The sequence below is a fragment of the Microtus ochrogaster genome, chromosome 19, assembly GCF_000317375.1.
Source record: "Microtus ochrogaster isolate Prairie Vole_2 chromosome 19, MicOch1.0, whole genome shotgun sequence".
Lineage (NCBI taxonomy): Eukaryota > Metazoa > Chordata > Mammalia > Rodentia > Cricetidae > Microtus > Microtus ochrogaster.
Window position 1 is genome coordinate 4758769 of NC_022021.1, and position 13401 is coordinate 4772169.

At 43.4% G+C, this 13401-nt stretch overlaps 1 protein-coding gene across 2 annotated transcripts in view; it reads left to right on the forward strand.

Moving 5' to 3' along the window:
- Positions 1 to 13401, forward strand: part of Iqgap2 (IQ motif containing GTPase activating protein 2) — a 287742-nt gene that overhangs the window by 154488 nt on the left and 119853 nt on the right. For both annotated transcript variants that reach the window (XM_005356461.3, XM_013349678.2), the window contains 3 exons: positions 9904 to 9971; positions 10832 to 10945; positions 12367 to 12545. In XM_005356461.3, the coding sequence (XP_005356518.1) occupies positions 9904 to 9971; positions 10832 to 10945; positions 12367 to 12545 (361 nt within the window). The remainder of the gene's footprint in view (positions 1 to 9903; positions 9972 to 10831; positions 10946 to 12366; positions 12546 to 13401) is intronic.

A 13401-nucleotide genomic window follows, 5' to 3' on the forward strand; every position in this document is an offset into this window, starting at 1 on the left:
CTGCACACAGTGGAAGCACAGAACAATGTGGAGGAGTTGGGTGTCTCCTTCTACTGCATAGGGACCAAGGCTTAGACTCAGATTACAGAGCTTGGTGGCAGTGCCTTTGCCTGTGAGGCCATCTTGTCACCCTTTCTGTTTTCCTTTGGTTTTTTTTTTTCTTTACTTTTGTTTATTTAGAGATGGGGTCATACTGTGCAGCTCAGGCTGGCTTCAAAACTCTATCCTCCTGCCTCAATCCCCCTACAGGGGCTATAGACGAGCCATCTGGCTCGACTTCCTTCCTTCCTTCCTTCCTTCCTTCCTTCCTTCCTTCCTTCCTTCCTTCCTTCCTTCCTCCTTCCCTTCCTCCCCTCTCTCTTCTTTCTTTCTTTCTTTCTTTCTTTCTTTCTTTCTTTCTTTCTTTCTTTCTTTCTTGTAATGACTTAGAATGTCTAAAAAATGAATAAATAAAGTAGGGTATAATTTCTGTAGGAGGTGGTGGAGGGGAAATCTATTCTGGGCATCCCTCTTCCTGAGTACCCTTAGGGTCCATATACCAATAAAGTTTTGGGAGGTGGTGGCAGGGGATTGTTTTGATTTTTGAGACAGGGTTTCACCGTATGGCCCTGTCAGACCTGGAACTCATTCTGTAGTCCAGGCTATCCTTGAACTCAGAGAGATCCACCTGCCTCTGCCTCCCAAGTACTGGGATTAATGGCAAGTATTGCCCCTGACTGGCCCCATAGGTTTTCTTAAAACCCCACGTTTTAAGAAACCTGTTTCTTTTGAGGTATACTCTCAAATGTGCTGCTCTGTGTTCCTCAGAGAGTTCTTGTCAAAGCTTGAAGCAGTCACTGAAGGCTGTGAGTTAGTGCTGATTTTGTGACCTATCCATCCAGTCATTATTAAATCCACACTTCACAGTAGTGATCTCCAGATCCATACCATGCTCCAGGGCAACGTATGTGAGCTTAAACTGATTTTTGAAGTGGGCACGCTGGCCGTGTGTTCTCCAGCTTACAAAGAGCGAAATCTTTGCTCCTAAGAAGCTCTGTAGAATGGCATAGGGGCTCACAAATGTGTATTTGCCGTAGTTTAAATAATGGCTCGATCAGCTTAGAAACAAAGACTGCGCCAGTTCTCGCTTATTGTTGTCATGTGTGTGCCCATGCTGGTGTCATGGTTCTGTGTCTTTATCAATTACTCTTCACGGATGTCTCCGTGCCTTTTTTCTGACGCCCAGGAAAGGCTCAAGCATGTCACACATCTGACCACGTTCTTCCATGGATGACCCTCTTTCTCTTTTCTTTGTCCTCATGTGTTATGCCACTGCCTCTCAAGAAGAAACTGAGAAATTCCAAGGCTGTCTGAGACTTTTCCATATAACTCTTTCCTGCTGTGGTCTGTTTAGAAGGCTGTCAGTCACTCCTAGGAGGCAGGTTTTTCTGTATCGCTGGGCAAGAAGCTGGAGAGCGCTTTAAGGGACCCTTTAACGAATGCAGTTTGCTCTCGTTGCATAGTTAGGAGGGATGTGTTGTCCTTGCTTCAACAACTGCAGCATGGCTGGAGTAAAGAATTGTCATCACCTGGTAGAGAACTGGGTAGGTCGGAGGTTTTGGTGATAGCTCAGAGCTGGGAGTGAAGGACACACCAGGTAATTTTGCTGGTTGAGCATTGCCTTCCTCTTGCCCCTGCCTATGGCCTGGTTGATCTACAAATTTAGCTTTGACCCTGGCCAAACTTGTCTGGAGTCTGATGTGGGGCTAACAGCCAGGTACCCCTGAGTCCCTGCCCTTACTTTCCTTCCCCTGCCTGGCCCTTTTTGTCTGGCACCTGATCCCAGCCTTACTGTCACTTTCCAGCTTACCCTGGCATTTTCAAACTTGTTCTAATTGAGAAAGACTTGACTTCTTGGTGGGTGGCCTTCTCTTTTTCCAAGAAAATATTTATCCTTCTTTACCTATTAAAAAAAAAAGGTAGAATAGTCTTGTTGTGAGGGCAGGGACTGGAAAGTGTAAAAAGAGTGTTACAGAAAAAAAAAAGAGTGTTACAGGAAAAGCTAATCCAGTCACTATCTCAAAATCACACAAAAACCAGTTACTATTTTGGTGACTTTGGACTTGAAATTTATATGGGGCATGTTTTCCTTTTGTGGCTTCTTTTGGAATGTTCTAAAACCTATGCAGGGAAAAAAAAAAAACGTTCAGGAAGCCTAGTTGAGTTACTACACCTTTTTTTAAAAAATTGTCTGGAGGCCGTTTTTTTATACACAGAAAAACACTGTGTGTGTTGTGTGATGTTCTGTTTATAAAGACGTAACAAGTGACATCCAGCAACTGTTAAATGTTTAAACAGTTATAAAATACAATATGTTAAAATGATTTAAACCATAATGTGCTTGTTAAAACAACATGATTTCCTTCGTATACCTTCAGAGCTGATGAAATGTCCAAACCGGGCTATACGCTCACCACTGAAACTGCTGGAAAGTTCCGGAGTAGTTTTGCTCTTGCTTTCATTATTCATGCACTAATGTGGCCTGCCCTCGCGTTAGTACAGTGTCGTTACACCTACCCTAGGGCAGCATGATTTTTAATATCACCAGAAATAAAAGGGCAGCACTTTAAGTCTAGCTTTTGACCTGTTCCTTGTTGAACATGGTCTTACTTTAGGCTCTTGTCTCAAGGTAAGCCAGAACCTGTCCGTCGGCATCAGGTTAAGGTTGACTTGTTTCCTAAGTCAGCACTTTTCATCTGTAGGTCTGTGGCTTTCAGGTAGATTCACCTTTCTGTCTCTTCTTCCCCATTACCCAACAGAAACTCGTTCCCCGAGTGTCACTTGGCCGGTGTTGTACAATGCATTGTCCTGTCATGGCGATGCGTTAGTCTGGCCTGTTAGCATTATTAGAAGTCTATGTGGAACTTTTTTAGTTTTCTTCTTAAAATTATAGCTGGAATTTCAAGAGGTTCCCATCTCCTGGGAGACAAGCAGGGACAACTCAGTGCTGTTGCTGATTTGGCACCTCAGATCAGGTTCCTGGGTTCCCTCTCATTGGCTGTTCAGTGCTCACTGCTCTTGGATCCTCTTTTCTCCTGGCTGTTTCTGTCGTGTCCTTGCTCTGCAGTCCTTCCTTTGCTTTGAGGAGACTTTGGCTGATTCAGAGCTCCTGGTCTTTATTATTTCCTGTGATACGTATAATATAAAAACAAGTACTTACCTATGCTCCACGAACAGAAAAAGAACAAAGTACCTCACCTTTTGACAAAGCTAAACAAAGAGTTGTGCACGGACTACTTATCTCTAACGGTTCCCTTCTGTTTACTGTGTGTTGGTCATTTTGAACTCCTGACTTTCTAAGACCTAACCAAGATGAGTATTTTCCTGTTTGTTCATAGCATGTTTGCTCTGTATCTCTCAGGCTGGACTTGAACTCACAATCCTCCTACCTCAGCCTCCTTAGTCCTGGAATTACATGTGTGGACCACCCTGCCTGTCTAATACCTTCTGCATGGAATAGACTCTTTGAGTTTGGTTAGCCAGAGTTCTGCCTTTGTCCTTATAGCCCCTGTAACCTTGTCAGCCCCTTTGCCCTTGTAGGACCGCCCTTGGCATTCTTTGAAAAATCCTTGTATTGTGGGCACAATCAGATGTTCTCGTCCTGTTCTCGTTATTACTGCTTTAAGATATGGAGCAACTGCAGTTCAAGGAATCCCTTCAAAGTCACATATTCCTGCTGATTATTCTAGATAAGCATGATAAGGGTGCCAAATGCTGCTTTTCTTACTGTGTCCTTCATCGGGCCATTAAACGTCTGCTGCAAGCTGGAAACCAGGGGGTCTCCTCTAGGTACATGCAGGACTGCAGATACCCAAGGTTCTGTAGTTGTGTCTGGTTTTCAAATGTAGTACCAGCGCATAAGTGGCATGCAGTAGGGCTTGCATTTGTAACAGGTGGTGGCAGACCCACTTCTGGTTGACTAGTTGTCCTAAATTTCCCGACTGCTTTGTAGAGGGCTCCTTTCCCCAGTTCTCTCACAGTGATTACCTGACCCACCAATGGAGATTTTAGACGTGTTGCCCAGGCATTAATGTATAACCCTCATTGGCTTAACACTCCCTTCTCCTAAACAAACTGATTTACTGAATGTTCCTCTAAATTGCCATATTGGTTGTAATTCTTTTTTTTGTTTGTTTGTTTGTTTTTTTGTTTTTGTTTTCGAGACAGGGTTTCTCTGTGGTTTTGAAGCCTGTCCTGGAACTAGCTCTTGAAGACCAGGCTGGTCTCGAACTCACAGAGATCCGCCTGCCTCTGCCTCCCGAGTGCTGGGATTAAAGGCGTGCGCCACCACCGCCCGGCTGATTGGTTGTAATTCTTGCAATGCACATTTGAATTTACAAATAAGTCCTCTAGAGATAGATCACTGACCGCAGACTCTAATCCTTGGGTCTCGGGAGGGACCGATGGAGAAGGCAGTACTGGAGATTAAGGTGAGCTTTCAAACTCTTCCGCGTTCAGAATTCTTCACTTGGGCTAAATAGCATGCTCCCCTCTCCCTCCACTGCTATATGACTTTGGCTGTCTCACAGAAAGCTAAGCTCTTTGGACCTGGGAACCATCTCCTGAAACCCACCACAGAAAGATACCCCACTGGCTGCTGTTTAAAATCCCTTGGAGTTGTCTTTCTAATTTTTCAGGAAGTTTACCTGACCGAATTTGCATATGGAAAGGCTGCCTCTGGTTTCCTTTCCTTTGAACCAAAACATAAAAATCTTGGTGTCAGCCTTGCATGTAAGCCCAGGCCTCTGAGCTGTTATGTTTGAAACGCTGAAAGGGAAGACTTCTGGAGCTTGAGAACTGGGGGACCCTGGGAAGTTAGGATGCCCTGACCATTTACTCTACTGAACACTCATGCCCACCGCCTTGCTAGGGCCACACACCCAGCCCTTGCCAGTGCTAGCTCTCTCCAGTCTGCCACGAGGCTTTGATTTACAAATGTCCACTGCTCTTGGTACAGCCATAACAGAGCTGGTAGCTATGATGTGAGGCAGAAACTCAGTAGACCCAGGCCCATCCTGCCTTTTAAGTTGATGCTTCATCACCACAGAATCTTTAATGTATTTATTAAAACTAATAATAATTTTAAAAACTGATAGTATTTTGTAACTTTCATTTTCACTTCCCAGAGTTCAGCTGGTGTTACTTATACAACTAGTACCTTATGAACTAGTGAGAGTTAGTGACCTCCAAGTCACCCCTTCACTGCAGGCCTACCTCAGCAATACAGGTGTGGCCTCCCTTTTCGTAGCCTAAGAGACTCCCTGCTCTACACTGGGCAGTGCTGGTAACAGTAAGGCCAAGGCTTCCTCCAGAACACTACTGCAATACCGTGTTAGATGTCAGTACCAGTGATGGTGATGCTGAAAGTTGAAGCTAAATTAGATGTATTTAATTCTTTGCAAATGAAGTTTGAGGGGCCACATGCAAGTGAGTTTTCTGCTGAACCCATCATACCACTTTAAGAAAAAGCTCAGATTCACATTTCAAAGCAGACTTTCCCATTCAGCAGACTAATTTCCCAGCACCACCTTGTGGTGACTCCTAGTTAACCAGGATGTCTGTTCACTGAAATTTCTCTTGCCTGACCTGTACAGTGGAATGTATTGGAAATAGCACCTACTTTCTTTACCACGAGTGTGAAAATCATCACATTCCGTTAGCAGAACCTTTTAGTTCCTACTGTAACAATGCTATGTCTTTTCTCTGTGCGTGAGACAAGGATTGGCTGAGGTGTCTCGCTTGGCCCCACTCCTGGGGTCCTCAGCCCCTGCCTCCTGAATAGCTGGGACTGTCGATGTGTGCCACTGTACCCAGTTAAAGCTATGTTGTGGCATCCAAACCAGCTTTAAGAACAGCATAATAGACAGAGGATGCATTCTATCAGTAGCAACTAGATAAATAATTAAAAAGATATATGTAAAAATGCTGCATCCAGATATTTAGTGCAGCTCTTTAACTGTTTTGCATAACTGATATAAAATTAATACAATAGCAATTTAAAATCTTGTCTTAACTTTGAGAAGTTTATAATGAAATGATTAAATATGATCACGTCTACCTTCCATCTCCCCCCTCCAACTGCCTCCATAGTCTCCCTAACTTCCTTGTCCTCCTCCCAACTTTGTAGGCTTTTTGACTTTGACTGTCTCACAGAAAGCTAAGCTCTTTGGACCTGGCTTCCTAAATGTCATCATGGTCTCCTAAATGACCCTGTTTGGTGTGACCTTTGCTAGCACAGACTTTGATTGCAAACAATTTTTGACTCTTGATAACCTCTAAAGACGTAGACCTTAAGCTAAGGAGTGTGTCCCATCTTCCAGCCTTTGAATTATGAGTACATGACACTTGGCAGTGAAAAAACTGTTCAAAGTTCAATGTTCTCTTCCTGATAAGATGAATATCAGAATTTGGTGCTAAATTAAAATTGCCATATAATAAAGTTACCATTTGTTGCATGTACTTTGGTACGATTTCGAAGGAAAATGAAGAAATGAAAAAGGTTAATAATTCTCTCCTCGGAATCCTTAAAATGAAAACATTCATTAATAAGTATTTCCTAGAAAAAACTCTAATTGAGCAGTACTTGTATAAAATCCTGTTTATCCTTACCATGACAAAAAGGAAGGCAGACTTAACATGGTATTGCTATCACTTTGGGAATGTTTTCTCCCTACTTCTTCCTATCTCCTTCTTCCCCTCAGTGCCTTCTCTTCCTTCCTCCCATCCCCCCTCCTATTTTTGATAATGTCGCATTGCAGGGCCTTGAGCCCACTAACTGCAGCCCCTGGAAAGTCTTCATTGATAATATTCTGAAATGATATGGGCATAAGGCAAATGCATTCGCAGAGAGAGACTGCTGGTCGAGTGGGCGGTGCCTAGCTGACGGTTCTCAGGTTCAGCTGAGTGATCAGCTTCATACAGTTGCTGTGACCCTTATCAGATGCGGTTCCTGGGGAGGATGAGGAATCTGGGAGCCAGAGGTGCTGGCTGGCGTTGGCTCCTTGCAGAAGCGTGTATGGCTCTGTATGTAACCTAGAATAGCCCTCGCCGCAGCTGTGAGAAGCTGTTCTGCATGGTCTATCGGGAGATTGAGAGTGAGTCACATTGGTGAGCTTGAGACTCCTGGGCTTAAAAGCCTCATGCCCACCCGGAATCAGCTAGTACCTGTCACGCGGCCCCAGACCTAGTTCCCCAGTCCTCTGCAGAGGACACACGAGTTATAAAGGTCCCTGAACTCAGGGTTGCTCAGACATTTGGTACCTGTTGGATGTTGACTGAGTCCTTCAAGTCAAGGTACTACTTCACAAGTTGTTTTTCTCCTGAAACAATGGTTCTCAGCCTTCCTAACGCTGTGACCCTTTAATACAGTTCCTCATGTTGGGTGACTCTCAACCATAAAACTATTTTTGGTGTGACTTCCTAACTGTAATTTTACTACTGTTACGAATTGTGATGTAAAAATCTATACACAGGACATCTAATATGTGATCCAAGCGGGGGAGGGGGGTGTCGTGACCCACAAGTTGAGAACCAGGGTCCTAAGCAGAGAGAGATGCTCTGTAACCAGCTTGATAGTAGACTCGGATCAGCTCCCAGAGCACACAGCTAGAAAGTCAAACCACATTCAGGTTCTTCTGCAGAAATCAACAGGGATTTTGTTTGAGGGGCTAGGCGTTGATTTGTTTCAGAGCTGGGGATTAAACCTGAGATTTTGCACACGCTAGGCAAGTGCACTATATAAGCCACATTCCCAGCCATAGAATGATTTTTTAAAAAAAAAAAAAAAAAACCTTTAATCACAAATAATAAATGAATTCAGTCTTTTCCCTCTTTTATTTTTTGAGACAGGGTCTCTCTCATGTAGTACAAACTAGTATCACATATGTAGGCCACGATGGCCTCAATCTTGAGATCCAACTTCCTCTGTCTCTGGGTGCTGGAATTACTAATGTGTGCCACTACACCCAGCCACGCAATGTCTGTTTAAGACCATAGTTTAGCAAAATGTATAGAAAACTTTTGTCCTATGTTTGCCTATGGAATTTTGGAATTTTTTTGAAGAATTTATTTAACACATATCTACAGAGGTGCGTGTGTGTGTGCGTGTATAAAAACAAAATCAAAGGGAATTTTATAAAAATATCTAAATTTTAGCTAAGTGATAATTTCCTTCTCTCTCTTTTTTCTTCCTTCCTTCTTTCCTTCCATCCGTCCCTCTCCCGCTCTCCGTCCCTCTCCCGCTCTCTGTCTCTCTCCCGCTCTCTCTCCGTCCCTCTCCCTCTCTGTCTCCCTCCCTCCTTCTCCCATGGTAGAGCCCCCTTCTGTTGTTTCAGCTCATATACCCATTCTCAGCCCTCACTCATCTGGTTCTGTAGGTGCATCTTACTGTGCCCAGCTAGGTGGGTGGTGATTTGTGATTTTTTTCTAATATTTTAACCATCACTCTTTCAGTTTTAGCTCTTATTATATCTTAATATAAATAAGCTTTATGGAAATTACAATCAAATAATCAATTTCAGTGCAAACTGCTTATGTTGACTAATCATATATTTAAGAACTTATTACCTTTGAGAAAACTTCATTTTGAATTTATTTGAGCCGGGCGGTGGTGGCGCACGCCTTTAATCCCAGCACTCAGGAGGCAGAGGCAGGCGGATCTCTGTGAGTTCGAGACCAGCCTGGTCTACAAGAGCTAGTTCCAGGACAGGCTCCAAAACCACAGAGAAACCCTGTCTCGAAAAACCAAAAATAAAAAATAAAAAAAAATGAATTTATTTGAAATTTAATGGATTTTATAAATGCTAAGATCCATCTAATATGAACATTGGGAGTATTCATGAGTATTCATATTAAAATGTTCAAGTCATCCAGACCACTCTCAGCCCATTTTCCCATGTATGTTATTATTTAGTTTATTATGTCTAATAAATGTTTCATGGATTTTAAACCTCTAAATGAATAAAAAGTGAAACCAGGTCTCTTTTCGATGATTCCCTGAATTAACCCTGGGTTTGGAGAGGTAGGAGTGTGCAGCAGAACTGGCTGTGGCTAGACTCGAGTGGAGGAATCACATAGTCGCCTCTCTTTGATAGGATTTGGATTTCAGCTTTCCAGGCCTTTTGTCAGGTTCTGGGTAGGCTGGTGGGTGGCATCATTAATTGCCTAAGAGATTTATTTTTAAATACTTACAGTGTAGCTTCTGCCTTCCACTTACTAATATGTGCACACCATACTGGGCTTTGTAATATCAACCATGGTTTTCCTGGTCTGATGGTTTAGAAATAGCAAACAAATATTTAGATAAATATCAAAAAATCCAAGTAAAACTGTCCTTTCCAACAAATGACAATCAGTTAAATATGCATAGAAATTGTGTTTATTGCCTGTTTTACATTAGCTATCTTCTTATTTTTTTAATTTTAACCTTTAATTTTACGGATGTGTGTGTTTTTCTGTGGGCCATATGCATGTGTTGCCTCTGGAAGCCAGAAGAGGTCAACACATCCCTTGGGATGGAAGCTGCAGATTGTAAGCGCCAAGTGGGTGCTGGTAACTGAACTCTGGAAGAGCAGCTAGTGCTCTTATCCACTGAGCCATCGCTCCAGCCTATTAGCCATGTTCTTATTCTTCTTACACATGAACGGTGGAGGGGTGTGATCCCAGGGAGGACCCCCGGAGCTGCAGAGCTCCAGTATTTGGGCCACTGCCTGGAGCTCTGGTCTTGCCCACCTGAGGCTGGCATGGTACCTGGTGAGGCACTGTAGGCTATGCAACCTCTCTTAGACCCTTGTCAAGTGGAAGGATTCTTTGGCTGTACGTACGTCATAGGACTTATGATAATAAAGGTTCTGTTTTGTCTTTCAGTTTGTATCTGTTTAAACTGGGGATTGCACCCCAGATCCAGGATTTGCTGGGAAAAGTGGACTTTACAGGTACTCGGATTTATCTTTATCTTCTCTGCAATCTAGTGACTAAGAAAACATGCAGGTGCCTTCTTCCCACGGATGGTACCCCTTCCATCCTTCCGCTACCCCAGTGGCTCTCAGCCTTCCTAACGCTGCAACCCTTTAATACAGTTCCTCCTGCTGTGGTGACCTGCAACCATAAAACTATTTTCCTTGAGACTTTATAATTTAATGTTGCTGCTGTTATGAATCATAATGTAAATAGTTGGTATGTGACCCTTGTGAAAGGGTCGTTCAAGTCCCCAAAGCGGTCGCAACCCACAGGTTGAGAATCACTGCTCAGTACCAACAAGGGGAAACCAGCCATCTTGGTTTCTTTCCTGATAAGTAATAAGTATCCCAACAAAATATCCCAATAAGAATAACTTGAGGGAAAGCGTTTACCATAGCTCACGTTACAAGGTTCAGTCTACCGTGGTGGTGAAGTCAGGGCAGAAGGAGTGTGAAAAAGCTTGCCATATTGTGGCCACCATCAGAGAAGAGATCTGTGAATGCATGCTGCATGCTGCTGCCCAGTTCCCTTTCCCCGTTTATGCAGTTTAGAATCCTGGCAGGATGGTCCACTCGCCGTGAGCGGATCTTCCCACCACAACCAAGGTAATCAGGAGCATTTCCCACGGGCAGATGCCCATCTCCCAGGTGACCCCAGAGCCCACCAGACTGACCTATCTTGCTTGTGCCTACCAGGATCCCCTCCCCCGTACTGTGGAGTCAAAGACTCAAGCAGATTGTTTGGAAATGGCTCCACCTTCCTGAGGAAGAGTGTCTCTTTCCCGCCTTCACCTCTGGCAGCTTCCTTTGATTTTTTTTTCCTGTTGTCCTTTCAGAGGAGGAAATCAGTAATATGAGGAAAGAACTGGAGAAGTACGGGATCCAGATGCCAGCCTTCAGCAAAATAGGTGGCATTCTGGCCAACGAGCTGTCTGTGGACGAAGCTGCACGTAAGTCGGCCTTGTGTCCACGCTTGTCATTGGCCTGCAACTTGCCCGTATGTATTTGCTGATATTAATGTTGTAAAACAGCTTGCTTAGGAGATACTTTAAGAACCCTAAGGGTTTTGCTTTAGTTTTGATGATGATGATAATTTTAGTGTACTTACCCCAGAAAGACCAGCTGCAATCAGATGAAGTGAATATAAATAACTTCATGATTTTATTGTCCTTATAACAACATCAGTCTAGAGCCAGACCATTTAACCCTTTCCTCATCTTATCACCTCCCAGTTCAAGATAGTCACATCTCTTCATAGGCAACATCCTCTGAGATCTGCAGCTGGGCTCAAAGGACTCCAGCCTCAGCACCAATTCCTTTGCAGACTGAACCTTTGGGGTCAGAATAGGCTTCATCTGCCCATTAGCCCCTCTGCTCCCTGTCGGATGCCGCTTTCCCTGGCAGAGAATCCTTGCCCTTCTTGTCCTGCATCACCTTATGAGACTGGTGAAGGACACATTTCTTGTAGACAGTGCAGCAGGTTTCAGGAATGCTCACCTTATTTGCAAAAGCACTGTCAACACTGAGAACCCTGACATTTTTGTCCTTAGTATTGTAATTATTTAAAAGTATTTGCACATAGCCAAGTAATTGCTTTTGGGTTTTAAACTTGTGTTTGTGTGATGAGAATGTAGAGATTTCAGAAATATTTTTTTTTTTATTTCACAAATCATAGTTCTGCTTGCTGTGCCTTTGGACTTCAGTGGTTAGGGTAGATACTGCTATAACTCTTTTGATGTTACAAGCTAAATCAGACATATCTTAGAACCACCAACTTGTTTAAGGCTGTGTTTTCCTGAGCAGGAAGCAAGGGCTTACTCTGTGCCCTAGTGGATGGCATAGCCCCTGGTTCATCTCAGTGTCTGAATAACTAGATAGGGAATACCACACAGACACTGTGACCAAGACCAGTGACGGGTGAGCTTGCAGAGATTGCATGATTTGTCCAACATATCTTTTTTTTATTGTGCTGGATATGTGTATGCAGATATGCATGTACACATGAGTGCATTGCATGTGTAAGACAATTTATTCCTCAGGAGCTATCGACCTTGTTTTTAGAGGCAGAGTCTTTCACTGGGACCTAAGGCTAGAAAATGTGGCTAGGGTAGCCAGCTAGTTAACTCCAGCTATCCACCATATCCACCTGTGTCCACCTCCCCAGTATTGGAATTCCAAGCATATATCACCATGGCTGGCTTCTTCAATAAATGCTGGGAATCAAACAAGCACTTACCAACTGAGCTGTCTCCCAACACCTGAGTTTTCTTTTCCTTACTGGGAGCTAAATAAGACAATAAAACTGCTTGAGTTTATTATATCAATGTTGTCGATGCCTTTTCCTGTTTAAAAAAGTCCTTTTACTTTTTAGTGCATGCTGCAGTCATAGCCATTAATGAGGCTATTGAAAAAGGAGTGGCCGATCAGACCATTATAACACTAAGAAACCCAAATGCAGTTTTAACCTTCGTGGATGACAACCTCTCACAGGAGTATCAGAAGGAACTCTGGGAATCCAAAAAGAAAAAAGAGGAAAATGCAAAACTGAAGGTACTTAGTTAAAGTCTCAGGAACCCGTGTGCTGCTGGATGTGGTAATGAGTGACTGACATGAAAGGCGTTAATATTGACCTCAGTGATTTGTCGGTCAACTGCTGTGGCCTCTCGATTTGGTTGGGATGGAAGGGTTTGTCAAATGACCCTAAATTACATCATGTAATTAGAATTGAACATCAAGTTATGAACTTACTGTTTTACCCAAGAGGCGTAGAAACAGTGGCTTTAGAACATCCTAGTTCAGTACCATCTTCAGGATCCATGCCAACTATGAAAATTGTGTATCTATGTACAGACATTAATAATTCAACAAGGAAATGTTTAAAGAGGACATTTCTCATGCTTCTTTCATTTTCCCGCTGCTAAGCCCATCTTGTTTGAAAGCATCCTCTTCACCTAATGAGAAAACCTATTCCTGGTTCTAACTCTAAACCCACCTACTTCTCGGAAAGTCTTTGTGGACAACTTCATCTACATTGAAACTTCTACTCAACGTCAACTTTTCTCTCGTTAAATTCTGAGCTCCAATGCTTTATTTAATGTCTTTTCCATGGTGGCTTTTGGCGGCTCCCATCTTAGCGGTCCATCTACCCTGAGAGGCTCTGCTCACCTGACTTGTTTAAGTCTTGGCTGAAACAGTTTTCGATGCTGATCTCTTGGAGTCTCTTCCTTCTCCCTCTTTCTCTTGGGTGTCTTTCCAGCCTTGCACTGATCTTTTTCTGTTCCTTCTGTGTTGTCATACATGTGTTGAGGAAATCAGCTAGTAACTCCAAGATGCACCTCCCATGCCATCCTCTAAGATGCCCCTCCCACATCATCCTCTAAGATGCCCCTCCCATCCATCCTCTAAG